General features: G+C 38.7%; 1 protein-coding gene across 1 annotated transcript in view; it reads right to left on the bottom strand.

Moving 5' to 3' along the window:
* The window catches only part of MARCHF11 (membrane associated ring-CH-type finger 11), a 31,896-nt gene extending 10,324 nt beyond the window's left edge, over positions 1-21,572 (bottom strand). The window contains exons 1-2 of the mRNA XM_064705484.1: positions 21,183-21,572; positions 20,076-20,231 (exon numbers count right to left, since the gene is read on the bottom strand). Coding sequence (XP_064561554.1) covers positions 20,076-20,231; positions 21,183-21,452 — 426 coding nt within the window. The 5' untranslated portion in view covers positions 21,453-21,572. The remainder of the gene's footprint in view (positions 1-20,075; positions 20,232-21,182) is intronic.
* Positions 21,573-26,996: the final 5,424 nt, after the last annotated feature.

Raw genomic sequence — 26,996 nt, 5'->3', positions numbered from 1 at the left:
CTGCCTTTAAAAACAAAAGAACAGTTCCAAGAAAACCCCCCCAAACCAACAAGCCAAAACCTCCACCAAAATAATAATAAAAAAATAATCCCAAAAATAAGATTAGATATTTTCTTCTATTACCCAACTACTTTAACCTTTATGGTATTGACTGTCTTTGTCCTATGGAAAAAAATTTTAATCCTCCACCTTTTTCAGTATGACGGTCAGCAAAAATCAAGAAATTCAAAAATTTTACAAAATTTTCCTCCCTATTACTGTAATCTGTAATTTAACCTAATTGATGATATTCCATAGTAGATGGGTGAGGAAGGACTGTGTGTGTAAGACGGAAGACATTGCAGTGGCCTAGAAAATTTACGTGAAACCGCTAACTTGCCTCCTTGTGGTCGGCAGTCTGCCATAGGAATCCAGCACCTCAGGAGTGATGAGGTGGGATGGATTGCTGTTCAGCTGTAACACGCGATGAGCTTGGGGACCTCATATTCTGTCTGTGTTACTCCTTAGTGCTAATGGCAAAAAACACTGTGGATGTTCCTGATGGTTAACTTACCCCAACAGAAATTTCCTCCTCCTTGCCCCTCTCCAATATGTTTGGATTTGTACCAGTCTGAGATTGTCTCTTGGGAAATGAGTGTCTTGATATTTTTCCCCTAAATTTGACTGAGTTTGGGTAGAAATTATAAAAAGGCAAGCAGATGTTACTGGGACAGGTGTATTTGTCGCATAATGAAGGTGATATTCTGTAGTTACGATGTTATTCACATATTGATAGGCTTGGAATGTTCAGTCCTTTCTTAAACGTGGCCAGCATTAGCCATTGGACAATGAGATGAACTGCACAGGACTGCATTGTTTGGTTGCTTTGCATTTCATTACAAGGCTTGTGAAGAGGAACTGGAGTTGAGGTCACACCATTTGCTTGTGCCGGAAGTCTCACTCACAGCATGGCTAACACGTGTGAGAATTCAACTGAAAGAAACCCAGGAAAAGAAAGCTCCTTCTAAGAATTATGATAATAATGATAATAATTCTTATTATCGCATCCAAGTCAGGTAAACATTCTTTGATTTCTCACAGTTATTTTCCTTATTGTATTCACTGTTCTGTTATAATCACTTCATCTTTTAATGTCAAATTAATGGCTTATGAAGTCACAAAATAATAAAAATTACTCAGTGATAGTATGTTGAGAAATTGCATTCAGAACAAAGCAGACTGAATTCATGTGTCATGACTTAAATCCATTATTTCCACTAGTGTTTTTCTCATTTTCTTCATATAACTTTGTTCTAAAATTTTAATCATTCATGACTACAAATAATATTATGACTTTCTAATTTGCTTTTGGTTTTTTCTGACTATACATTCCACAATCTGTAACAGGTATTTTAGCTAAACATTTTGCCATGTTAGGAAAGATCTAGACAGGATTTTATTGTCAGCTTCTGTAAAGTAGATGACCCTAAAAAAATATTATGAGAAAGATTGTCATTTTTGTTCAACAGCTAGGAAGAAATGTGAAATATTTTGCATCTTGATAACTACAATAATATTGTGGGTTTCAGATATACTAATTCTTAAAACCTCATTTATGAGATTTTACAAATGCTTATAAATTTAACATAATAATTATAATTATAATCTATTCTATGTAATATAATATTTATAATATAATGATATAAATATTATATTAAAATTATTATAAACTATTATAGAGTTATTATAAACTATTAAGAATATAATTTAAAATTATTTCAAATTTCTATGAAAATCCCATTTCATATTCCGTCTCATAATATATGTAGTGTTATGATGTACCATGCCATCTCAGTTGCCCATGAAAAAAGAATTTTATTTTAATTTACAATTATGGCAAAAACTTCCTTTGAAAATGGTGTTTTAAACAAAATAAAATTAATGCTTCTGATTTTAATGTAATACTTTCTGCCCTTGAAAACTTCCTAGACTTTTACTTCTACTGACACTTCATTGCATTTGGTTCTTTTAAACTTTTATTTACCGCTGGTCCTTCCCTGATAAATCATTTGGGAGTATAATACATTAATGGTACTCTAGAGTTCAAATTCTGACCCCAGAAATATTGCTCCTCTTTTCTTCTAAAGTTTCTGTCAAAGAAAAATACAAAAATAAGGAAATAATTCCTTATTTTTGAGACTTTCAGAAGTTGAAGGAAATTTATTGCTTTGATGGAATAATTGTTAAAGAATAAAGTCAATGCAGTTATATGCATGTCCTTACTAACATAAAGGTGGATAAAATATTCAAAGGTCTGTCATTTTTGAGATAAATCAATATTAACTTGGCTTTGTTTTAATAATGCCTTGTAGAAACCAATTGATTATGGTATAATATATGGCAGAAAAATTATCTCAAAAGAACTGATACTGTACTTGTACTTAGAATACTTTGCATTAAAAATGTCTGCAAAGAAACGACAGGTTTTCCTACATCCTCAATAAAGAACATATGAAATTTCCTTATGGCTACCCAAATGTGTATCCGCTGCACCAATTTATAATCCACCAAAATTCCTTAAGACAAAGAGTTGTTATGGGATTATCCCACTCTGTTCACTCAGAAAGACAGTTTATTATGGGCACTGCTGACAGAAACCTCTCAATCTCTTCACTCATTCTGGAATGAATATTTTACATACTGGTAACAATAATGCCTGGCTGTGACCTACTGTAATATAACAAGATTAACCCGAAAACATACCAAATATACAACCTCAAAAACCTTTTGTTAGATTGCTCTAATTGCTAGAACTAATTTTTACAAGAAAAAGTTCTTTCCTAGTGTCATCCATTATCCATTACAGGATTTGTAATCTGCATACATATGAATAAAATTTATAGAGAAGCAAAAGAACACACAGATTTAAGTCCAACATATCATTTTTTAAATGGCTGTTCCTTACTTTATCTTGTTGGTAGTCTATGCGATTAGATAATTAGGATTTCTAAAATGTTTTGCAGTAAGCAAACACACTGCCTACATGATTCAGTGTACAATGATAGTTAATTTACTGACCAGTCTGGACAGAAAATGCGTAGTTTTGAGTACACACACACACAAACATAAGAAATGTCATTTTTAGCTATAGGCTTCTGTTTTTATGACTTTTTCTTAAAAGAATCAATGTCACAAAAATTGCAGCACACCGTTAATGGCTGCCTATTTTGATACATTATGAACACATAGAGTGCCTGGAGTCATGATGCCCATTATCTTTTCATCTGGCAGAGAACTCATCAATACAGATAGTTTAGGCTGTATGTAATTTCTCCATCAGCTTGGAAGGCTGCACCACTATTTTACTTGGGACATTCTGAAAACATAACATTGACGGTACAGATCCCGTCCATCTGTGCACCACTCAAGCAGTTTAGTTGACAGCTCCTGGAAGTGTTGACTTACTGCATGTACACAACTGATTGAACATCTACACCTACCCTGGGTGCACCTTGGATTTCTGGCTGTCCAGAAGCTTGGACATCCTGGTCAATCTACAAAATCTTCACATTCTATTACATTCATCTCTCAAAATTTTACTACTTACTAAGTAGAACAATTCAACCCTATATCTTACAATTTTTAAAATTATGTTAGAATTGGGATCTGAGACCACAAGCAGAGCTGTGCTGTCAACTACATTAGTCTTACATTATTCTTTCTCTGAGAAATTTTCACTATCTATTTTTTGCTGACAGCTAAAATAATGAAAGGAATTAGGCAAGACTGTGTGACCAGCCGAGGCAGCTACCCAGGCAGAGCTCCAGTGGAAAATGCTGACACCCTGGTGCCAGGCTGCAGAGTGTGCCCTGCTCTTGTGGCAGTAGGAGCAACAGCAGTTAGCGTGCCTGTGGGAGGCATGCTCAGGCAGAGGAGCTTCTCTTCAAACTGACAGAAAAGAGGCAGGCAAGCAGGGTGAGGAATATCGGAGTAAGAAAGAAAAAGTAAAACAGTTCAACTACCTTCCCTGGGACAGGCACAAAAGGGCAGACAGAATGCATGATATGGAGGATTCCCTATCCTCTGTCCAATGCAGTGACCTAAATGACAGGGGACAATGGTGACAAGCTCCTGCTGAGCTCAGCAGGCAAATCTCTGCAACTCCCTCCCTGCAGAATTTTGGGTTTTTTAATCATGGGTCAATTTACATGGCGTTGAGTCTGTGATGACAGACAGGGAGTACCTGTCACAAAGCAGGAAAAGGATCTTTGCTCAGGAGTTTTCAGGGCTCACTGAAAGAGCTTTAGACTAAACTTGAAGGGAAAAGGGATAAAGCCACGTTCACTAAAGATCAGCCTGGGGATAGCACACCAGTGTTGGAGAGGCAGAGTGCTATGAAGGTCCTTTCGTCTGCCATCTCAGTAATGCAGGAATGAAGATCTGGGTATGTGTGAGCAACAGCACAAGTTATTGTTACATTAGAAAGCAGAGAAACACCTGAGAATGGTCATGTAGGAATTAGGGCTTCTCTCCCCAAAAAGGCGGTGGGATCAATAGCCCAGCTGAAGTGCATCCACACCAATGCATGTGACATGGGCAACAAACAGGAGGAGCTGGAATCCATTGGGCAGCAGGAAAACTGTGGCATCATAGAAACATGGTGGGAGGACTTGCACAACTGGGGTGCTACAATGGATGGCTGCAAAATCTTCAGAAGGGATAGTCAAGGAAGGAGAGTTGGCAAGGTAGCCCTGAACGTTAGGGGTGTTATGATTGTCTAGAGCTTAATGATGATGCCGATAGACTTGAGCATTCATGGATGAAGATTCAAGGGAAGGGTGACAAGGCAGACATCCTGGTGGGAGTTTGTTACAGGCCACCCAAGGAGGAAGACACAGATGAAGTATTCTGTAGGAAGCTGGGAGAAGTTTCATGCTTGCTAGCTCTTGTTCTCATGGGGGACTACAACAAAAAAGAACAGCTGTCTGCTGATATACAGCACAGCAAAGAGGACAAAGTCTAGAGTTTCTTATTTTCTGAAGGAAATAAGAAACATGTACGGTTAGGTAAATTATTCTCAAGTTAACTTTTAACTCCTATGAGACTCAAACTAACTACGTTTAGCTTACTGGCATTTAGCTCATTGGCATTTTGCACATTCCATGGATGTGTATATTTGGTGAAAATGAAATTACCATTCTATGTGAATAAATAGTATTCCTACTGTAAAGTAGGAACTGTTCGATTTCTGTTGCCGCTGTATTGGAAATATTGAATTTCATTACAACCTACTGTATTTTTGATAGCATTATCTGAAAATTAAATATTAATGACTGGAGGAAATTAAAGCCTGCCATGGTTGTTGCAGTCTCTGCAACCCAAAGATGATCTGCAAAGTGATGCTGGCAGCTTAGCTCAAACATAGGCTGTCTTGTTACTGTCGGTCCACATTCCTGGAAGAACACTGAGAGAAAAAACATTCAGTATAATTGCACTCAGGAAGTAAACCTCAGCAAGATCATAAATAAGTGATATGAAGGAGGTATTAACAATTTTCATGCCATGTAGTCACTTTGGAGTGTTAACAACATTTTGCCTAAACAGTTCTGCATTTTACTTCTTCAGCACTAATAAACAGTATCAGAAAGGGCTCTGGATTTGCTTTTTCCTTCTCTCGTGGGAAAAAACCTATCTGTAAATTCTAGCTAAAACTCTTGACAACTTTTAAATTTAGAAAAAAATGCTGAACATGAGGCTAATATTGTGCAGTTCATGACAATATTGATGCAGTCACCAAATGTATGTAAAAAATTTCTCAGCATGGAGGGCCAGATCAAGCCTCTTCCACAAGAATACCTTGGACACTAGTCACTATGCAGTCACTAGACAGTCACTATACATTTCTGTTGATGCCTTCTTGTCTTCCATGTTGAATGTATTTAAGTATTAATTCTGGCTCCTTTACTAAAACTCACATTTAATTTGCTAGCTCGACTTTCCGAAAGTGCTGGCTACTCTGTCTTTTTGATCCTATGAAGAATTAAATAATTTTTACAACCCATGCAAAAGGAATCATGGAGAGTTTATTTGAGAATATTCTATACCTTAATGTTTGTTCCATTCCAAAATTATTCCATTATGAGGACCTTGCCTCAAACCTATTGTTCATGCGAGTGAAAGCAAGGTTTTAAACTTTCACCTCTAAGGATACTATTTTAATAACAGATTTTTATGTTATTCAGGATATTCAATAGTAGAACTTCTTCCAAGTAATTTATTGGAACACTTCCAGTTCCTGTACAATACATGGATGTTCACTGAACTAAAGGAAAAGTAAATGAAATTGATTACTCTATTCACATCATCTCCATAGGGATAAGTAGGGAAATGATTTTAGTATGGTACAAAGAAAGTTAGGAACTATTTCTGACACTGGCATATTTCATTGGGCTCTGGATGCAGGAAAAGAAGCCATGGAAAGGCTATAATGGAAAAGAGCCATAGAAATTATATGAAAGTGAAAGAAATTCCATGCAATTGGAAATTCAGAGTTCAAAGTTTCCAGTTCACTGAAAGAAGACTGGAAGAGGACCTTCAGAAGGTAGATGCACAAACACATTTGATTGGATAAGTACAGTCTAGTTGTAAAGCATAATTTTGTTTAAAGTACATCATAATTACTGCTTCCCACTATCTGCTTGCAGACACTCTATGAATCCAAAGACATGCAATCAAATAACATCACCATGTATTGTCGCTGGATTTCCCTGCATCCTGCAGCAGCATGAGTCACAATAGTTCAACAACAGTTCGGGAACAAAGCAACTCCCCACCTTTAGTTAGGAAGATGCACCTTCCCGATTCAGACTTCTTCCAGTTGCTATATGGCAATGATGTCTCTCAGCACTGCAAGATACAACCTCACCAGAAATCCACTGAGTACAAATACTGGCCTCTGCTCCTTTTGGCCCTCAGCAAAACTAACTCACAGACTGCAATCAGAATTTTCATATGGAAATCTGGAAGATGCTCATGAGAGAAGAAGCAATCCTGATTTCATGTGTTTCTTTGTAAGATGTGAAACAAAGAGAAGTTCAGATTTCAAGGGCAACAAAATGACTCATGAAACATATCCTGAGCTCGAGTTGTTGCCTTGTCTAATCCCCAAGTAAGATAATGAGTATCTTGGATGAAGGTTAGAAGGCAGAATGGCAAGAGTACCAAGCTATTATATAGCATATAATCATGAAGAAGACAATCTTGGGTTCTGGGCTGTATGAAATCTGGCAGAGTCTGCTTTGTAAGTCAATTTGAATGTAATTGCTTAAATTAATAAATCAATTAAATTGATTTTGTAGTGAATTAAATTAGCAGTAAGTCTTCACTTAAAGAGAAATTAGTCATAATTATAGAATTTTAGAGTGTACCAATGAATATGGTAAATAATATACTGCTTGAAAATTTGGCCTAGTGGAAGAATTAAGTAATTTATTAATTAACACATCACACATTATGTATAATAATTAAAAGGCTTTAAAAATATGCATAATATATTTTTAAGAATTAGTATAATGGATTAATGTTAATATTGGTATTAATAAGGGGGTTTTATTGGGTTGTTATTTAAATACATATTCCACAGCAAAATTTTAGCAGTCAATTGCATTAGTTTTTTCAGGTACTGCTAAATAATCACAATTACACACTAATAGGTGCTGTTTGAATCAATACTAATTTTTGCCTAATAGTTTGAGTAACCATGGTTTTGATCACTCACTTACTTACAAGATTCCATTTTTATAAAAACATATAAGCTGTAGTGCTTAATTACAGAGAGGGGCAATTTAAATACTACATATCATATAATACTAGAGCTCTATCTGTGAAAAAACAGAATAGCTACCTTGGAGCATACACTATACCAGATACTCTCTATTTCTCTCTAACCACATCATGAATATGTCTGAAACCCCTTGGAGTAATTAAATTAAATTGCACAATATGCTTTTGAAAATTTCCAGCTAACTTGTTGCACTCTGTGTCAATAATCATATTGCTTCTAGAAGCAATGGTTGCAATACCAAAAACTGTAATATCCATTCATATCACTGTATTTGAAAATTCCCAAGCTATAAATTATTCTTGGCTTGATGGTGCTTATATGGCTTACATATAACCTATGTACCATCTCTTGCAATAAAAACACAGACATAAAATAAAAATGCCATCAATTTCTCTCAAATACCAAAAGCACCAAAAAGAATGAAAGATAAGTACATGCTGTTAATATGGAAAATAGATTTATGGAAAAACCACTTACTGTTCTGCAATTGTCATTTTTTAAGTTTATTACTATAAACACAGTCACATTTTGTTGTTTCTAGACAATAGTCCCCTCTTTACATTCATTAATTACATATGATGGAGCTACTGGTCTTCTTTTCAGAACAGGAGCTCATAAGATTGCTCTGCCTTACAGTCAGCACAGTTTCTGCATTCCTTTCCAATATTAACAGTAACAGTTGAGCTCTGATTAAACTAATTTAGGACACTCTTAGAAGAACACCTGAGGGGTCCCCTAGCATATAAGCCCTGAAACGACTTGCTAGCCACTTGAAAAAAATTAAAGCAATTAGGAAGAAATTCTTTATTCAGAGGGTGGTGAAGCACTGGCTAAAGGCCAGATTAGATGGGATCCTAAGCAACCTCATCTACTGAGCAGCATTCCTGCCCATGGCATTCCTGCCCGTGGCATGGGGGATTGGAACTACAGGGTCCTTAAGGTCCCTTCCAACCCAAACCATTCTATGATCCTATGATTCTTTTTCACCTCTCTGAATGGATAGAAACAGGGAAGTAGATCTTCAATAGGCCCTGGTTCTGCCACTGTAGTCGGACAAAAATTTCTTGATTTCCATAGTTTGCGGGCAACTCATCCTTGCATGGATGATGTCTAATGAAAAAGCAGGGAAGCATCTCCTCCATCTCAGATGGAATTTTCACCTACTCCTTAGACTCTGGTAAATATCAAGCCAATGAGCTGAGAAAGTGCAGGATATTTAAGACTGGTGACTGCAGACAGAGGTAATGGAACTTGTCTCAGGGCTGTGAAACAGGTAGTGTAAGATCTCATGGCACTCAAAGCACTCAGAGGTAAATGGCTTACACATCTAGTAAAGAGAGGACCTAATACTCTTCTTCAGGTATGTTTGTCCAGTCAGGCCTGACTGACTTAGTAACTTATGCAGATCCAACTCTGAATTACAGAAAACTGACTGTGAATCACTACCATAAACTATACAAAAAAAAAATCATTTCAGTGGCCAGTATACTGACATCAGACTGTTTTTTTGCTATGCTGTACTGAAGAGAACTGCTTCTCTTGTATTAGCCTTAACTCATAGAGGATTTTAAGGGACAAGAGAGATTGAAGGAATGCGTCATTTCTCCAGTCAGGGAACTTGGAATGAGGTGTTGAACAGGAAAAATTGGTATTTTAGTGACTGTGAAAACAAGCCTAAGCAACTTTCCAACAGAAGAGCTTTTAAAATGCCACTTTGTGAATGCCTGATCATGGTCCACCAAAATGAAGCAGCCCAGACTCTCAACCAAGAAGATAACCAAGTCCAGTGGTGGAATCCTCCAGCAGGAAGTTAAGTAGCTGCAACTTTGGACTCACATCCTTCCGAAATGCTGATGGCCACAGTCAGTCTGAACAGTCGGATTGCTGTCTTCCAGCACACACAGGAGTTTTCTGAAAGTGCTTTTCCTTTAGTAATGAAAATAAACATGAGATGTGCAAATTAACCATCTCTTTGGAGGCATGAAAATTCATGCATGAACTTGAGTTTGTAAATAAAACTTAGTTTTCTAAAGTAATTTTCTTTTTCTTATCATAAAACATATTTTACAAAACTCTCTTCCCCGACAAGAGAGACAACAGGAAAGACAGGGAGGGAGCCTTTATTGGGGAGTATACTGATAGGATGAGGTTTAGCAACTTTAAACTAAAAGAGAGTAGGTTTAGATTAGATATTAGGAAAAAATTCTTTGCAGTGAGAGAGGTGAGACATTGGAACAGGTTGCCCAGAGAAGTGGTGATGAAAACAGAGTGACCCTGGGACAAAGACATGGCTTCTTATTCACACTTCAGATGTGCTAATGCAGGATTATAGGATATAGCACTGCAGAAATTCTAGATTATTTTTAAGTAAACAGGTTGGAAGCCTGTATCTCTGAACCTAAACAAGGAAGGAAGAACTTTGAAGGTTATCTTGAGGACCTGATGCATGAGAGTTGCACAATGAAGACAAAAACTCACTTGTGTCACATGATGACCACCAAGACATCTGGAAGTTCTTAAACTACTGAAACTTCTTTCTATTCTAAAACAATCTAGACTAGAAGACTGAAGTCCATAGATCTTGTAGGTTTAATTGCTGGGGCTAAGTTCACAGCAATTGTATCACTGACATCTACAAAAGCAGGAGGGTAAAGCTTAGAGGAAAGAGAAGCTTTTAAAATCCAGCAGCCATAAATACTTCCCACTGAATGCACAATAGATTTTCCACAAATTTCTGAACACAGTCAAGTACATGGCATCAATTCTTAGTGGAGAAACTCTGAACTAGGCACATTTCCATAGAACCAACAGCAATTTCACATATTTTCTAGATTTTTAACCAAGACTATAAGAAGAAAAGAGCAGTAGAAGTAGAGAATTTTGAAATCCCAGGGATTATAGGATCATAGAATTTTAAAGTTGCGAAAGATTTCTAAGACCATCAAGTCCAATCATTGACCTAGCACAATTCCTTTCAGCACTAAACCATATTCCCAAGTGCCACATCCACATGCCTTTTGAACACTTCCAGACATGACGATTTCACCACTTCCCTGGTCAGTGTGTTTGAAGGCCTTACCATTTCAATGAGGCAATTTTTGCTAATCTCCAATCAAACCTCCCTGGGCACAACTTGAGGCCATTTCCTCTTGTCCTATTGCTTGTTCTTCACTTGGGAGTAGAGGCCAAATCCACCTCACCACCACCTCCTTCCAGATAGTTGTAGAGAGCGATGATGCATCCATGAATGCAATTCTAGAAGATGTATTTGAACCTCTGTTTACACTAGGTAGTGGAGTATATGAAGACCTTTTCTGTAAATTTGACAGATATCAGAAAAGCATCTGTTACTAATCTAATTTCTATTTAGTGCAAGCATCCAGAAGGCAATGAGATGATATGCAGGGCTCTGTAAATGGTGGGTGAGGAGGAAGTGACCCTCTTTATTAAGTCTCGGGAGGATTTTAGGTCAGCTGGTACATTCAAATACCATCTAAGTGTCCTTTTTGGGAGGTGACATCAAATGATTTGAGCTTACAATGACTTTTATGGTCAGTAAAAACAGCAGCTATGTGAAGGAATAGTGCTGCAGGTGCAGGAGAAGGATGAAAGTGTGAGTCTCCCATAGTCTATTTCTGTTATTCTGATGTGACTCAGGGAGCTCACATCAGCTGTTACACCCATTCCTTCTAATAAAATTTGTCCAACTACTCTACTCCTATGAAAGAGCTGCCCTGAAACGGATGCGGACTTTAGTCACTCAAGGAGGAACACAATGTGCTGGGAGTAGCCACAAGCTCTAGTAGATTGTAAATTGCAGATTGCTCAGATAAGGCAATGAGAGACACATAAAATGTTCCATTAAGATGTAGACTCTCAGTCTGTCTTTTTGCCCATGGAGCAGAGGGAGCCTCCTTAGCATGAAAAAAGAGAAGGCATACTGAAGTTTACTCTCGTTTTCTTCAGTTACAGATTCCTGGCTGCCAGTGTCATGGAATTTGCTTTTTCCAAAATATTTGTAGCGCTTGGAATAATATGCTTCCAGTGTTAGAAGAATAGTTAAATGTACATAAAGCTAGCTAGCATTTGATCTTGATGGCAAGGTACATGACTATGTGAAACTGCAAAGGAATTATTTTATTATATCTGTTCTTTAGCCATGAAAGATGAGAAAAATGAGCCTTAGCTTAGGAAATAGCGGCCATCCACTAATATGGCTTGTGAGGGTAACAGTATGGTATATTCCTGTACCTGGAATATGGTCATCACAGAACTGGCAAAGTTTAATGCTGCCCTGAAGGGAAGACACTGACAGAAAAATATGCAAAAATGGGACACATGCACACTGATAGAGTAGGGAGTAGGGAAACAGCATGTGGCCAAGAATAAGAATACTCATTCTGCACGAGCTTCGCTGGAATGTAAACAAAAGAAGAAGAAAAATTAAAGAAGAAATAAAAGTAAATAAAAAGGAAAGTTGAAATAAATTTTATAAAGAAGCAAAGAACCCCATGGCAAAAGAGTCATGCAGGCAAAATGCACAATGAGGGTGCTCTGACTCAGACAAGTACTTCAAAGGAAGTGAGGTCAAAGTGTTCCTTTACTGTTGCACTGTAGCCACAAAAGCAGGCAGGGGCTATTCTCTGCACACTGCTGAAGCAATAAGAAAGAGTCTTCAGAGAGAATATCAAACATCCAATTTGAATCTATACATGGGACAATTTTTTTTTAAAATACAAGTGCAATAGGTGCAAAACCTGTCTCCTCAATACAGCAAATTAAGAAAGAAGTAAGTTGGCATGACTGCCAGTCATTGGCATGAAGTGCTGAAGACTTCAGTGAGAATGGACCAACATTCAAAACCAAGAAGTATTAAAAGTAAATTTCAAAATTAATTTAATAAAATCTTCTTTGACTAATTTCAGTTGTGTATAACAGTACAAGGACACTTCAGAGACTGGTAGAGAAGTCAACATGTATTGACAGTACTTGGTGCTCAGAGCAGGCTACTTGCACTGCCTAATTGGCATAAGGTAAGGAATCATGGACACATGGTATGAAAGCAGTACACCATCCTGTACTAACAATTTTTCATATCAAGAAATAGAAGAAGCCTGCGGAAACAACCACTTCTTGGTTTCAGTATTTTTCCACTAATCTCTGTTGATATGAATTAAAGACTTAAATAATCAGGATTTTTGACATATGACAAAAAGACAAAAATTTGTATTGTGAAAACTCAGAAATCTTTGATCACTAAACAAACTTCTAGCAGATCAAGCCATTGGGAAAACACCCAAGCACAGAAAATGACAAAAAAAACAGTAATAAAAAGGTTTGTAAATGCAGGTCTGATGCCATATCTTAAGCCTTGCATTGTTATTCTTAGCATTTGAAATGGCAGCACTTATGTATAGGTAGCAACCCTGATTCCCATTGACATCCTTTTCTACTTTTGGATGTTTTTTTATAATGAAGTCTGTTGCAAATATGTAATTTATGCTTATATTTCCAGCAATAACTGTAATTGGATATATTTCCTCTGAAAAACAACCTGCCTCTGTATCTCATGCAAGTCATTCTGCTCCATGAAAATCATAGGCTGAAGGAATCTAACTTTTTTCCTTGAAGTATTTAACCCACTATTTAATATAACAAGATAATGCCACTCTTTAAATCTATATTATATATCTTACCACTAAATCAGTAGGACACTTGTAATTAAAAAATTATTTCCAAGAATCATTGACAGTTTACATTGCACTGTTTTTTTCACACTATTCTAGCAGTCAAATTGCCTTGAGCACAAACTACGCATCTCACAAAATAAAAACAGAAAGCAATTGAATTTTAATAAGGTGCAGAAAATAAAAGTGTAATGTATGAGGGGCACACACCCACATACTTTTAATACTGTTATTTTTTTAAAGTAGGCTATGGTGTTTTTTTTATTTATTTTGTATTTTACTTGATTACCTTAGGATATACTTAGAAGTCTGACAGAATTGCTTACTTGTTTGATTTTCTCTGTAAACCCCCATATTTCTTCCTGATGGCTTCAGCTCCCACTTGATGTGTCCTCTGACCTCTTAAGATGAATTTAATTTCTTCTCATAACTTACAAATATGCTTCAAAGGAATATCAAAGTCAATATCTAGTATTTTGTTATTAGTTCTTCTCTATCCCTACCCAACTCTCACTATGACGATAGAATCAGTTCCTTTGTTCAACTACTGTTCTTTATTTTTTCATGACTTTCAGATGATTGGCACTTATGATATTGTTCCATCCCCTGTTTTCTCGCATCTGTCATTAATTATCAATTAGATCCATTTTTCTAAAGTTTCTAAAGATTTTTTCTTCTTTTCCACTGTAATGTCCACTTTGCACTCATTCAGCTCTGTATGCTAGCAGCCAAATATTCAGCGCCTACTGTGCTAGCAGTGCACCAGTGGCCTGCTTACTTGCTCTGTGAAAAATGTGCTCTTTTATCTGAATGGCCAACCAAATGTTTTTCTCAAGCTAAACTGACTTCTGTCTCCACACCTTTTTACCACCTTTATTTTCCAGTTCTCTACTCTTATTTCCAAGTCTTTCTATGCATTAATTACAAGAAAACAAAGAAAATACAACATGAAATTCATTATCCCATCAAAATTTTCTTTGATGCCTTCAGTTTTTTGCATTTCTGTTTTTAAGTTTACGTCCTTGCTTTTATACTCTCTGTACTCTGCACCACTGGCACTTGCTTACCCAATTCTCTTTTTCAGTCCCTCATTTACCTTCAAATCTTTAACAGAAAGTAAACATAAAATGTATTTTGCCTTTCCCACCACAGAAAAAAACCCCAGCTGCCCTCTCCAACAACTCTGCTATCCTTTTGTTTCTAAACTCATTAAGCATGATACTTTCAACTGATCATTATCACCACCTACCCAGTGCAGTCACTGAGCTGACTGTGAGTGTATCAGATTAAAAGGTTTATCCAGTCTAGTAAATTCTCCGTAGAAGTGGCCAAAAGATGCTTACAAAAAAAAAAAAAAGTGTGAGAAGTACAGGTACTGTATCTATGCTGATGACTGACATATAGTTTTCTGTTTCAGATTTCTCTCTCCTGTCAAAACTAAAGAATTAGTCTGCTTCTACCACTTTTTGTATGTATTTTACCATTCAATTAGGATCGTTAAAATCTCTAGGATTTTCATGTCCCAGCCGCATAGTTTTATCGCTCCAAAATATGAATTTGTTCTTGGAATGATCCTTAAGGATCAGGAATTATCTTAAATTTAAATATATATTTGGATTCTCCTGTTCTCAATATTTCTAAAGCTTGCATGTGCTTTCTAAGTAGCACATCTAAGTCTATTCATATGTAAAAAATAATTTCTCATCATCACTTTTGTCTTATGTCTCAATTACCGTAACACATATTTTAAGCTCATGACAAAAGTAATCTTCTCAGCAAGTACAAAACTGCTTCAAGTACAATTCCTTTTATTCCACTACTTTGACCATGTTACTGGCCTACTTTCTCCACTATGATGGACTCTCTTCTCCATTACATGAAATTAAAAAGATTTTATTTGATTTTTTTAAGTGCTTCCAGGCATTTATTGATGTATTAATTACCTTCTAATGACTACTCAGGCATTGAATCTCACTTCCATTTAGTTCATGATACCTGTCTCAGCCAAGTATTTTATTTTCCAACAGCCCTTGCATAGTGCCTTCATATTCAAAGGGTGCTTGCAAAGCTTCATTATTTTCTTTTTAAGAGGCCTCTTAAAATACATCCCATTTGAGATGCCAAAAACTGAATTATAGTTAGAAATGGCTAGTGTACCAGGGGTCTCAGTACCAGGGCCAGTGTACCATAGATTTATTCCTTATCTCTTTTTCAAATTTCTTTGTAAATTGTCCAATATTGGAACAATCCTTTTTGTTCTTTTTTGTCCACTGACATATGGAATAGCACAATGTATTCTTCTGGATCTTCAGTACAGGAAGAGACATTAATAGATTGTCCTTAGTACATTGCACAGTTTAGAATGCGTAATTGAAGATTTCCGCCTTTCCCCTTTTTAGCTATGCCTAGAAGAACTTAATGCTGTCATCCAGCTGAGCATAGTCATTCGCAAAAACTTTTATTAAACATTTACTCTACAATTTTTTCTGGACACTGACCTCCATACTGAAGTAGCTGAAGAACTTGACTTTTGCACCTTTTAGTGTAACACACATTCACATACCTGCAGCCTGCTATGCAGTTTTGCTCATGCTTATCTAGTTGATGCCGGTGAGTTGTTTTCTCAAATGAGTGAGGATTATGCACTTTAACAAAATTTGGAAAAGTGAAACCTCACCTTTTGAAAAGTACCACCTTATCTTTTTTCTATTTTAAGAAAACATGCCTAACAAGTAAGCATTTACTTATTTAAATAAGTTTTGTGATTTTACTGGTATCAGAAAAAGTTTGAACTGCCTCACAATTAGGTTTTAAATTGGTACATCCATCTACTGTATTACTTTTGGAATAGGTCCATTTCACCAAAGTAACAGAATATAATGTTTTAATGAACAGGATTTATCAAACATCTAATGTAACACCATTTTATGACAGACTACACTAACAGTCTAGAAAAGGCTACTCTCTAAATATCTTTACTACTCACTTATAGAAGTGACAGGTTTCAGTACCAAAGTATATATTCTCAACCTTTGCATTATTCTATTCCACTTTTAAACATTAATTTTCAATCTTACAAGAGCACTGATATTCTTTAATACACATTCATACTTAAGTGCAAGTCTAGTGAACTAATCTTCTGACATCATAAAAATTACATAGCACCAACAAAAATACAACAATGAGTTTATACTTCTTTTAGGAATATATTTCCTTTAGGAAGGAAATCTGTACAAATTATAACCTTATAATGAACTAATAAAAAATATTTCTTTTTGCAGCTTTTTCTTTTTTGTTAATCTCAATTATAATTCTAAATTAGTTTAATTTCCAAGTCACACATTTGAAGTTTCTCTCTCCTTTTTAAGTATTTCCAAGTCTCCCTGCCCAAAGCAGTTTTTATTCCAGCTTCCCTCATTATAGTTTGAGGGGCAGTAAGGGAATTTCCAAGTTATTAACATAGCCCGGCCTATTATTGGATCAAATTCCACCCCACCAATGGAGCAAGTCCAGCAACATGAACACATGTTTTCATTAATGGACTAGTACAAGATACGTCTTTCTGATATGGTCCTAAGAGGGATACTGAAAAAATTCCAAATCTCTGTTATACATCATATCAAATGTCATCAACTTGTTTGCGTGCTCATCTTCCACTGCTAGCCCATGAGTTAATTTGGGGTTTTGTTTGTGTTTTAGGGTTTATTCCCATAATAAAATCTATGTGTTTCCAGGATTAGATTCTTAAAGGTGAACTATGTAGTAGCTGCTGAATCTGGAACTGGAACACTGACACTGGAAGAATTTCTATCAAAATAGAAATATTCTGTTTCTTGAATGTACTGCCCCAGGAGACGCACCCTTGGAGATAACTTTGCCTTCCATGAAGCGATGGAAACAACAGAACATGTTAGATATTAAATGGAATATTCACATCTATTCCAATGTTCTGAACGAAAACAAAGGAAAATCTTTCTTAAGTCTCTACACATTGTTACATTCCTTAAATACATGAGGTGAAAGCAAACCTGAAGGGCTGTTGTAGATCTACACAGACCTGAGAGTAAATAGAACAGGCTTGCATAGACCTGGCACAGATCTGCATTCACCTGAGAAAAAGCTATTTTTGTTAATAGCACCAGTTTTCTCTCCTATAAGACTGCCCACAAAGTTCTAATAAGTAAAAGACTGGTAGAGACAATTATGGGAAGATGGACTGAGGCAGACTAGTGGTTGTTGACAGAGTAAAGTACTCCTGTTCAAATATTGTATCTAATGTAATGCAAGAAGTCCTGCCTTTTTGGGAACCTTTAAGTACATTCACTACTTCAGCTGACGATGTTTTAAAATCCTTCTGTATTGAAATGGTCTTGCCCTTAGCTTTTTGCTAAAACTAACCAAAAAGTTACCTTAAAATGAGCATTTGTGTAGTGTAGAAAACAACTCAGAACCTGTCCAAAAGTTTAAGCCAAGCCAGTGGCTAAAAGCAGCAAATATTATTACAGTCAAGAGTATGGGGGAGTGAGTAAGCGCATTTTAAGACTGATTCCCCTTATGAAATTACACAGATGACTGCAGTTTGAGACTTCCTTTCAGGTTCTGTTACTACAAGACAAACATTCTGTGTAGGAGACTGAGAAAGGTGCTACTGTGTTCCCTCAAAGAGATGGGTGATCTTTTGGGTGTCATGAATTTGACCTCAGGATTGTATGTCCAACTTATTATTTGAGATGTAACTCCATGAAATCTTTCTGTATGCTAATTTGTCTAGAAAGAGAGGACAGACTTAAATAACTTACCTAAATAATGAAAGACAGGGTGAAGAATAAATAAAGAATTAAGCTATTTAATGAGAAACATAAATCTGTTTTCTGCCCCACCTCCCCCCCCCCCCCAAAAAATAAGATAAAAACGGTGACAACTAATGCAATGAGTGGCATTTCACTTTTGTCTCTTCAGTTTCTCTTTACTTCCCTTGTAACCTTGGCCAAACTTTGTTGCCTACTGCATCATCTACTGACTCTTCTTCGCTTCTCTTTTCCACAGTTGTTCTTCAAACTTGGGCATGATTCTGCTGTTGACAGATAGGTGTCTAATGACTTTTCAAATGTCCTTTAACATTCACTTGGCCTCCATCTGCATTTCCAGAGTCCCTCACAAGTTCAGTCATATCTGCTATTCTGTGTACACATTTTGGCTAACTTAGGACATCTCAAATAGTACTAGATGCCTCTTTGCAGGCAACTCTGTCATGTCTTTGCTGTCTCACAATGATTTTCAGATACTATAATTGCAAACTATTGCTATTGTAATCTTTGCTAGGAAAAGGATGAGATTGCTGTGGAGACGCAAGAAATAAAGATTTTTTTTTTAAAGATTAAAAAAAGCCAAAAGTATTAAACCCCATGCCAAGCCATGCCTGTGTAGAAACAGAATCTACCACCTTCATTTTCTGGAATGTTTTACAAATCCTTTACTTTTTAACATCATAAAGATTCTATCCAGGAAAGCTTACCAAAGCCTTTCCTTTGAGAATTTATAAAGGAAAAAAATTGAAGTCCACTGGCTCTGAAGGTACTTGCCCATAATCTGAACAACTGTAAGCAAATACTCCAGTTATTCTGTATACAAGGAATGCTTATCACGTTCACACAACTGCCATTACCACCCAACCATGCCTTTTCTATAAAACTCCAATCAAACACAGGCACAGAAAAATGACCCGAGTGCTCTGGCCTTTGAGAGCTCCATCATCTCTGAGCTCTTAGGATCAAAACTAAAAAAAGATACAATTATCTTACTGAATGTGTTCCTCAGATGTTATAAAATATAATTTCCAAGATGGAATTTAAAGTCCCTAAAGAATTCTGGTATGCAAAGTGGTATTAAGGCTTCCCTAAGAGATCTGGTGGAGCTTTGAGTTTCTCCCCCCACCTCTCCCTGAATGTGCTACCACTACAATGCTCTAACTTCCCTCTCATGTTCTGATGCTGCTGAAATGGAGCTCTGGAAAATGCTACTGCACATTTCAGCTTCTGAAACAGCTTCTGGAGGAGAGAACTTTAAGAGTGTTCCACTGCTCTGAATTGTGCCAAGACTGAAAAGTCACCTCCTTTTACATTTCTACAGTAGATGAATACACAGACAACAGAAGCTTTCGTCACCTCTCCCCTCTGGATCCCAAGTTGAAGAAAGAACAAAATCAACTTTTGAGTGAGTCTTGAACAAACAATAAAGACATTTTTAAAGTTTAGGAAGTTAATCTGGGAGATCCAAGTTTTCTGTCACATCTCAGCATGATTTAACTACTTACAGAATTTACTAACCTCTAAAAACCATTTCTACAGCAAATTAAAAACTAGAAGAACATAACAGAACCAAATCGCTACACATTTTAATATGTTACTGGTTTTAAAAACCAACTTCAAGTGGGTTCAAGTGCTAGCTGGTGAGGCATATAGGATCTTCTGCTGCATTTTCCAAAAACCTTGGAAGTAAAAGTAAGAATAATTTTGTTTAAAAAAAAAGACTGAAAAGACATACTTTTTTTTAAAAGAACAAATTACCTGACAAGGCTTTTTCATTTTAATGGCTATAACATGGTATCTGTAACAGCAGAGTTCACAGGTCCATGACCCTCTTTCACTTATCCACTTTAAGAGGCAAAGCTGATGCGTGTATCGTACCGAGCCATCGCAGCGGCAAGGGTTTAACAATTCACCCTGGAAAGGCAATACAGAAATGTTAACTTTAAAGGAACCTTTCACATACATGTACACTCAATACCAAAATCTTTAGGGGGTCTGTTACAATGACTTGGTCTCAATTTCACAATCTGGAAAAGCATGTATTTTTGGCTATGAAATACTCAAAAATGTAACTGTCTTAAAAATACCTAGCTGCTTCTTCTGATAAAAGCCAGAGAGCTGTCTACACATGTTCATGTACCTGTGTGAAACAACTGAAATATTACCTTGCATTAAACAACAGTACCATTAGCCATTTCAAATACCTCAAAAGATACCAAAAGTGGTTTGGATACTTTTCTGCAACAGCTATTTGAAGTCATCACTTAGAAAGAAATGTGTGATGTCACAATTCCAAGAGAGTCTTACTCTTGGAGCATGGCTCTGCGCTGTCCAGCTAGCCAGCTGTCAGAGAGGACCTTAAATAATGTACGTAAGCACTTCCCCCAGTAGTTTCTGTATTATATAAATCAGCTGTTCTCTTCTTTCCAACTCCAAGACAAGCTATAAAATGCTAGTTACAGATCCATCGCTGATATTATGCCCAGTAACGTCACGACAGAGATGATACTTGGAGGTCTTCTCAGCATTACCTGTAAGCTAACACTCTCATTTTAAAGTCTAACAGAAACCTGAGAAATTCGTACTGTGTAGAGTCCCTGTGAGGTGAACCAGGGAGCGGGAGCGCCAGAGGACACCCAGCGTGCGATGCAGACACGGCAAAATCCCCTGAATTCCCCCAAAGCTTTGCGCCGGCTCAGGTTCGCCCCAGGCTCTTGCCACAGCCAGCCCGCCCAGCGGCAGCCGGGGAGGGCGATTCCAGCCGGGGAGCGCCGCCGAGATCAGCACCAGGGACAGGGCTCGACCCCGAGCCGAGGGTGCGAAGGTGTGCGGGGCTCGGCCGCCCGCCCCCGGCGCTGTGCTCACCTGCTCGGGGCCCTGGAAGCAGATCTTGCAGATGGGGCCGGCCCCGCCGCCGTGGCCGCCGCTGCCGCTCTCGCTGCTGCTGCACACCGAGCGCGTCTCGGGCTTGTCGCCGCCGGCGGCCCCGCTCTCCGAGCCGCCCCTCCGGCCCTCGCCCTCCTCGGGGGTGTCCCCGCTTGCCTCCCCCGCCCCGGCCGGCAGCTCCAGCGGGGCGGCGGCGGCTCGCGGCGGCTCTCCGGCAGGGAGCACGACGCTCCCGGAGGCGCAGCTCATGCCCCGGGGCACCCGCTCCCCCGGGGCGGGGACGGCCCGCAGCGGCGGATGGCGGCGGCCCGGGGGCGGTCGGGGCTGCCGGCGGCCGGGAAGGTGACCCGGCGGGCGGGCGGGCGCGGCCGCTCCCTCACGGCCGGCGCTGTGCGAGGAGCGGCGCGCGGGGCCGCGGGCGGCGGGGCGGGGCGGAGCGGGCGGCACGCGCGGGGGGACGGAGCGAGGGAGGGACGGAGCGAGGGAGAGAGGGAGGCGAGGGTCCGGCACCGGGCACCGGCCCCCGCAGCGCTCCGGGAAAGCCGCCGCCCTCGCCAGCGCCCTGGCGCCTGCCCAGCCGGGCGGAATCCCTGCCCCTTTCCGGGACGAGAATCCCTGCCTGCTCTCCCGCCCGCCCCCGGCGTTCCTGCCCTCAGCACCGGCTTCCCCCGCACCCCGGCGGCCGCGGCCCCTGCCCTGCCCCGCGGGCTCTGCCTTCCTTCCCTGCCCTTCCCTGCCCTGCCTTCGGGGCCGCCTCCTGGCCCTGCTCCCGGCGCTCTGTGCTCAGGGGGCTCCTTAACCACGGGTCCCAGCGCCGCGGGATGCGGCCCTTCAGGGGACACCGACAGACCTTCCTACTTCATCGGGGTTTTGGCTGCAGGATGTTACAGAACGAATATTCAACAGTTGTTCTTTGGGTGTGAAACAGTAGCTCTCCCAGTCTTCTGTGGCTGCCTTTTATTTTTTCCTTTAATTCATTACATCACCTCATTTTCAAAATTAAATCTGCTAAAAGCATAATGATCAAATGCCTTCTAAAAAAAATCCTCAGCAGTTGGAAATTCTTTAAAGTTTGGCTGGGGCTGCTGAAGGAAAGTAGGTGTGAATTTCAGCATCAAGTATGACACCAGTGCACATTTGATCTCGTGAAGATGACAGCAACTGTCTGTGCAGGGAAGGAGAGAGAAATAAAACCTAAAAAAAAAGAAACCAACCAAAAACAATTGCCAAGCCATATGCTTTTCCATAGCCACATTTAGATCCGAAGTGTGATGAAATCACAAGCCTTCCTCATTGGCCATTTATCTGTAGTCTCAAGACGAGGGAGTACCTGATGAGCTCAGCCAGAGCCTTCACTGGCTGCGTTGTGATCGTAGTGGCTTTCTCAGTGTGGATATTTTATCAGAAGACCGAAGCAGCACACAGAACCAAAGCAGCACTCCTCAGCCCACGATCTCACGGCATCGCATGGCTCTCAAGCTCTTCAGAGAGGCTTGCAGAGTATATTCCAAACACCGGGTCCAACCTTTTGGCCTGACTGGAGACGCGCTCAGCAATGTGCTGTTGGCAGAAAAGCATCAGACCCATATTGCAGGAGAGTGACATTCAAACCAGTTGGGGCAAAGCGCTGTTAAAGCAATTTCAGTCCCCCTAGAGTCTGCATCTATTATGGAGGCCATGCAACAGATATATTAAGGACAAAAACAACAATGCTATTTACAGTATTGCTCTAAAAAAATGCATATGCAGAGGTTGACTTCTCAAGAAGTATCATTATATATATATTATATGTTATATAAATATTATATATTTCTCATCAGCCACTAATTCTGATTCTCATGAAAATCTATTTTTCTGGCAGCTCCACATCAGCCAAGTCATTGGTGGCCATTTAGCTTGGCATTAGAGCAAGATGCTTCAATCCTAAAATCACAAGGTGGTTGTTAAGTAGGTAAATAACATGGATTCGTCCAGATTTGATAATGTAAAGCCAAAAATAATGGCACATTGACAGAGACATTTTAATGAACAGCAGACGCTGTGTAGTTAGGAAATTATCTACATATAATTTTTTTCATAGCAACGTAATACCTGAAGGGGTTGGCAGAGAGGCTAAACAAAAGCGAAGACAGAACTAATCAAATAGATTAATTCTAAAGAAGGAAGTGGTAATCACCAAAAAAATTATAGGAAAAAAAAAGGAAGTGTCAGAACAAACAGATGAATCAAAAATACTGGGTAGAAGAGAATTAAAGCAAAACCAGAAGGAAAAGACAGTGGAACTAAAGGAGTGAAATGAGAAATGAATGCTAAAAAGTTGCTCAACCATATCTGAGTAATACAGCATGCCCTTGCCATTTGCTGTATGTGGAGGTTTATGACATTTTTCTTTCTCTTCCTTTTGTTTGTCAGCAAAAGTTCAGCAAGTGACATGGCTTTTGGAAAGGCTATAAAAAGAAGATAAAAATGTCAACACAGAAATGGAATGACTTCTTAGTGACAGAAAAAGAAAGGAAAATGCGACTGTAGAGAATAATAGAGTGCTTTAAGAAGGTCAGTCTTTTCTACATAATCTTGCCTGAAATAAATGTATAACATGACTCTTAAAAGAAAATACATCTGACATGAATCAGAATAATTTTTTTTTCACACATATGTAATTATCTTGGAGAGCTGATTGTGAGTGGGTATTTCACAGACATGAGTTTTTAAATACATCACCTGTTTGCCTGTCTACCAACAGCTACTGGCACGCTGGCTAAAACAGAATTACAAAGGCTATCGATCCCTGTGCTTCAGAGAGCATTGGAGTTGTTTGGCATGCTGGGGGTGGGAGGAGATGCCAACAAAAGAGCAGAAGGGGTGGAGAACATTCTGTAACACAGCCTCCAACCAAAGCAGCGTTCAGCCTTCTGCTGAGCGAGAGAGGAGGACTGGAGCCAAAATCAAAGATTGAAACAGAAAGAAGAAAAATTTAAAGCAAGAAAGGATAATTCACTTCATAACAGCAGTAGTGTAGGTGGCTGGGAGAAAGTAAAAAAAAAAAAAAGAGAAGCTGAAACCAGGAATAATTAATTTGTGATTAACACTGGAACTTATGGGATTTACATTGAAGCACATTTTGCTATACATTTCTTGAAGAACCTTGAGCAAGTGATCTCAAGTGGGCTGAACAGAGGCGTCTGGTAGCCTAAAGACAGGCAGCTCTTTGCACTCCCAGATGTGTCCAACAGCCTCCAGAGGACTGTGGCTGTCGCTTGTGCCATCTCTTTTGGGAACAGTTGCACAGACATTCAGACCAGCTCTAGACTCCCAGATGCAAGAACAGCTCCCTTAGATTGGTTTTTCTCTACATAAAACTGAAACAATAGTATTCGCTCTCTCTTTTCTTGTTCCTACCTCTTCCATTACAATATGCGACATTTTACTGGCAGATTCAGGCCACATTTGTACAGTCTTGATCTTGGCAGAAGTATCTAGGCATTATAGCAAGACAAATAATAAGGAACAGTGATATGGTTAAAAATAACACAAAAGTAATAATAAGACCGTGGGACAGTGAAATGAATTGCATTTCCAGCAGGCAATGGAACGGGCAGGAGAAATACAACCCCTGAGGGAACAGGTACATTCTTTTCTCCACAGCACCAGCTCAGCAATATTATAACTGTGCAATATTTTCCTCCAAATAAAATAATGGAAGCTCATACCAATTCTTTTACCTGAGGAGAATCAGCTGTAGGTCAAATATCCAGGAACAAAAAAAAAAAAAATGAGGAAGGTGTTTGAATGAATGGAGGAGAAATGTTCAGGGAATAAACAGAATAGGGGGTATTGTTTGGTTGTTTGGTTTTTGTGGGGTTTTTTGTTTGTTTGTTTGTTTTAATTGTATATCAAGATGAACACTTTATGCAAATCTTTATGTAGAGAAGAGGTTACACTGGAATAAGGTGTGCAGGTAACAAACTACTCAGGGGATTATAGGAATGGAAGCACTGTGTTACCACATGCTGAAATGCCAAACACTGCTCTTCTTTTTTTTTCTCAAAAGATTTCCGTAACACATTGACCTGTACCATAAATAGAGGAACAAAACAGCTCAATGATGAGTTTCTTCCTTTTTGCTGCTTCCTGTACCTCTGAGGAAAACAAGATGATACAGTCCTAAAATATTAATAAGGGAGCAAAGGGAGTAATTGCCAGTGTATTACATTCAGAACAAAAATACTAATGAGACTGTAGAAAGTTAAATCTACTTAGATAATAATACAGGCACATGATTCTATTTGCTGAATACCACATGTACACCCCTTTCACAATGAAACTCAGATTGGTGGAGATCACCTGTAAACAAAAATGAGGTATTTTGGCTCTAAGAAAATGTTTAATTTTAAATAAATTTTGCATGTTTAATGCAACATAAAATGCACTCCTGAGTAATAAGGCCGTGTGCCACATTTCCATGTCCAGCTTTATTACACTAAAAGATCCCTGCAGATGGTTAATGGCCCTGCTAGTGACAGTGGATTATTTGCTGGTTCACTGAGCGTGCCTGATTTTTGTTATGAGCACACACACTCATCCTGTGGTGGAAGATTTTACAGTTATGTCAACCAATTCAAATCTCATGCAGGCAGAAATCACTTGTCCAATGAAAATCTTTATTTTCACACTGCTCTCTTGCATTTTTGGAAATGTATACCTAGTTTCCTATCCAACCCAGTATTGCTCAACACTGATATATCCTTATATATGGGCAGAAGCATCCATTCTCAGCAGAAGACTGAGGCATTTCTCAAACTTGTGTACTTGTTGGGGCTCTGAGTGCATTTCCCCATCATGGAGGAAACATGGAAATTTTTGTAAGTATGAAAACGTCCCCTTCCTTCTGTGGCTGGGAATGGTGGGGAAGCCACAGCCCCTTTTTGTGGGACCTGCTTTTAAGATGAGTCTCTGCTGTCGGCCCTGATGTGAGCCACAGCTCCCACCATGCCTGGCCAGTGCCAGCCTCATCCAGAGCTGTGGCTGCTCCAGTGCTGCCCAAAGGATGCCCTGACTGCCAGATCCACACCTGGGGACCCCTCAGAACTCCTGGAACAGGAGTCTGTTGTGCCCTGACAGATCTCTGTAGGGCTTTTTGTTTGCATTGTCCAAGAAATGGTAGTTGGCATTCTTTTCCTTTCCTTCCCTAATTATTTCAGCATGCTTTCAGATGCTTGCATGGATGACAACATGAAAGTCCTGATTTTTCCTTAAAATACATTTTTCTTTTTAAAATGCTGTCATACCATCCATAATTGCTGTTTTTCTGCTGGAATTCCTGTCTTAATTGCCAGTATGCTGTTATTTATGAAAGGTGCTGATTTTTTTAAAAACATTTGAAACTACCTATGATTAATTTTTCTCATCCATGATCTTCCTGTGATATATAGTCTCCCTTTTGATCTTTAAGTCTTTGAAAGCATTTTCTTAACATTTTCTCTTGTACCAGTTGATGAGGACAGAAAAAAGGCTTAGCATGTATTCCAGAATGAGGTAATCTTTGTTTGCAAATAAATTTAGTTACTTGGTTTATTTTGGAAATAGATCAGCTGTCACGAATTCTAGAGGGCGGCATCATTGAGTTCAGTTAATTGAAACAGAAATGACAGAATGTCAATTAGCTTTTCCATTAGATGTTATATGAGCAAAAGCTACTGTACAAGGCCAAAGTTAATTTATTTTAGTATCAGCAGGTCAGATCCTTTTATATATGTTTACAAAAAAAACCCCAACCCATCTTTAAAAAAAAAA

Source organism: Zonotrichia leucophrys, chromosome 2 (genome assembly GCF_028769735.1).
Source record: "Zonotrichia leucophrys gambelii isolate GWCS_2022_RI chromosome 2, RI_Zleu_2.0, whole genome shotgun sequence".
NCBI lineage: Eukaryota > Metazoa > Chordata > Aves > Passeriformes > Passerellidae > Zonotrichia > Zonotrichia leucophrys.
The sequence above is the reverse complement of the archived record's forward strand: the minus strand, read 5'-3'. Positions and strand labels throughout refer to the sequence as shown.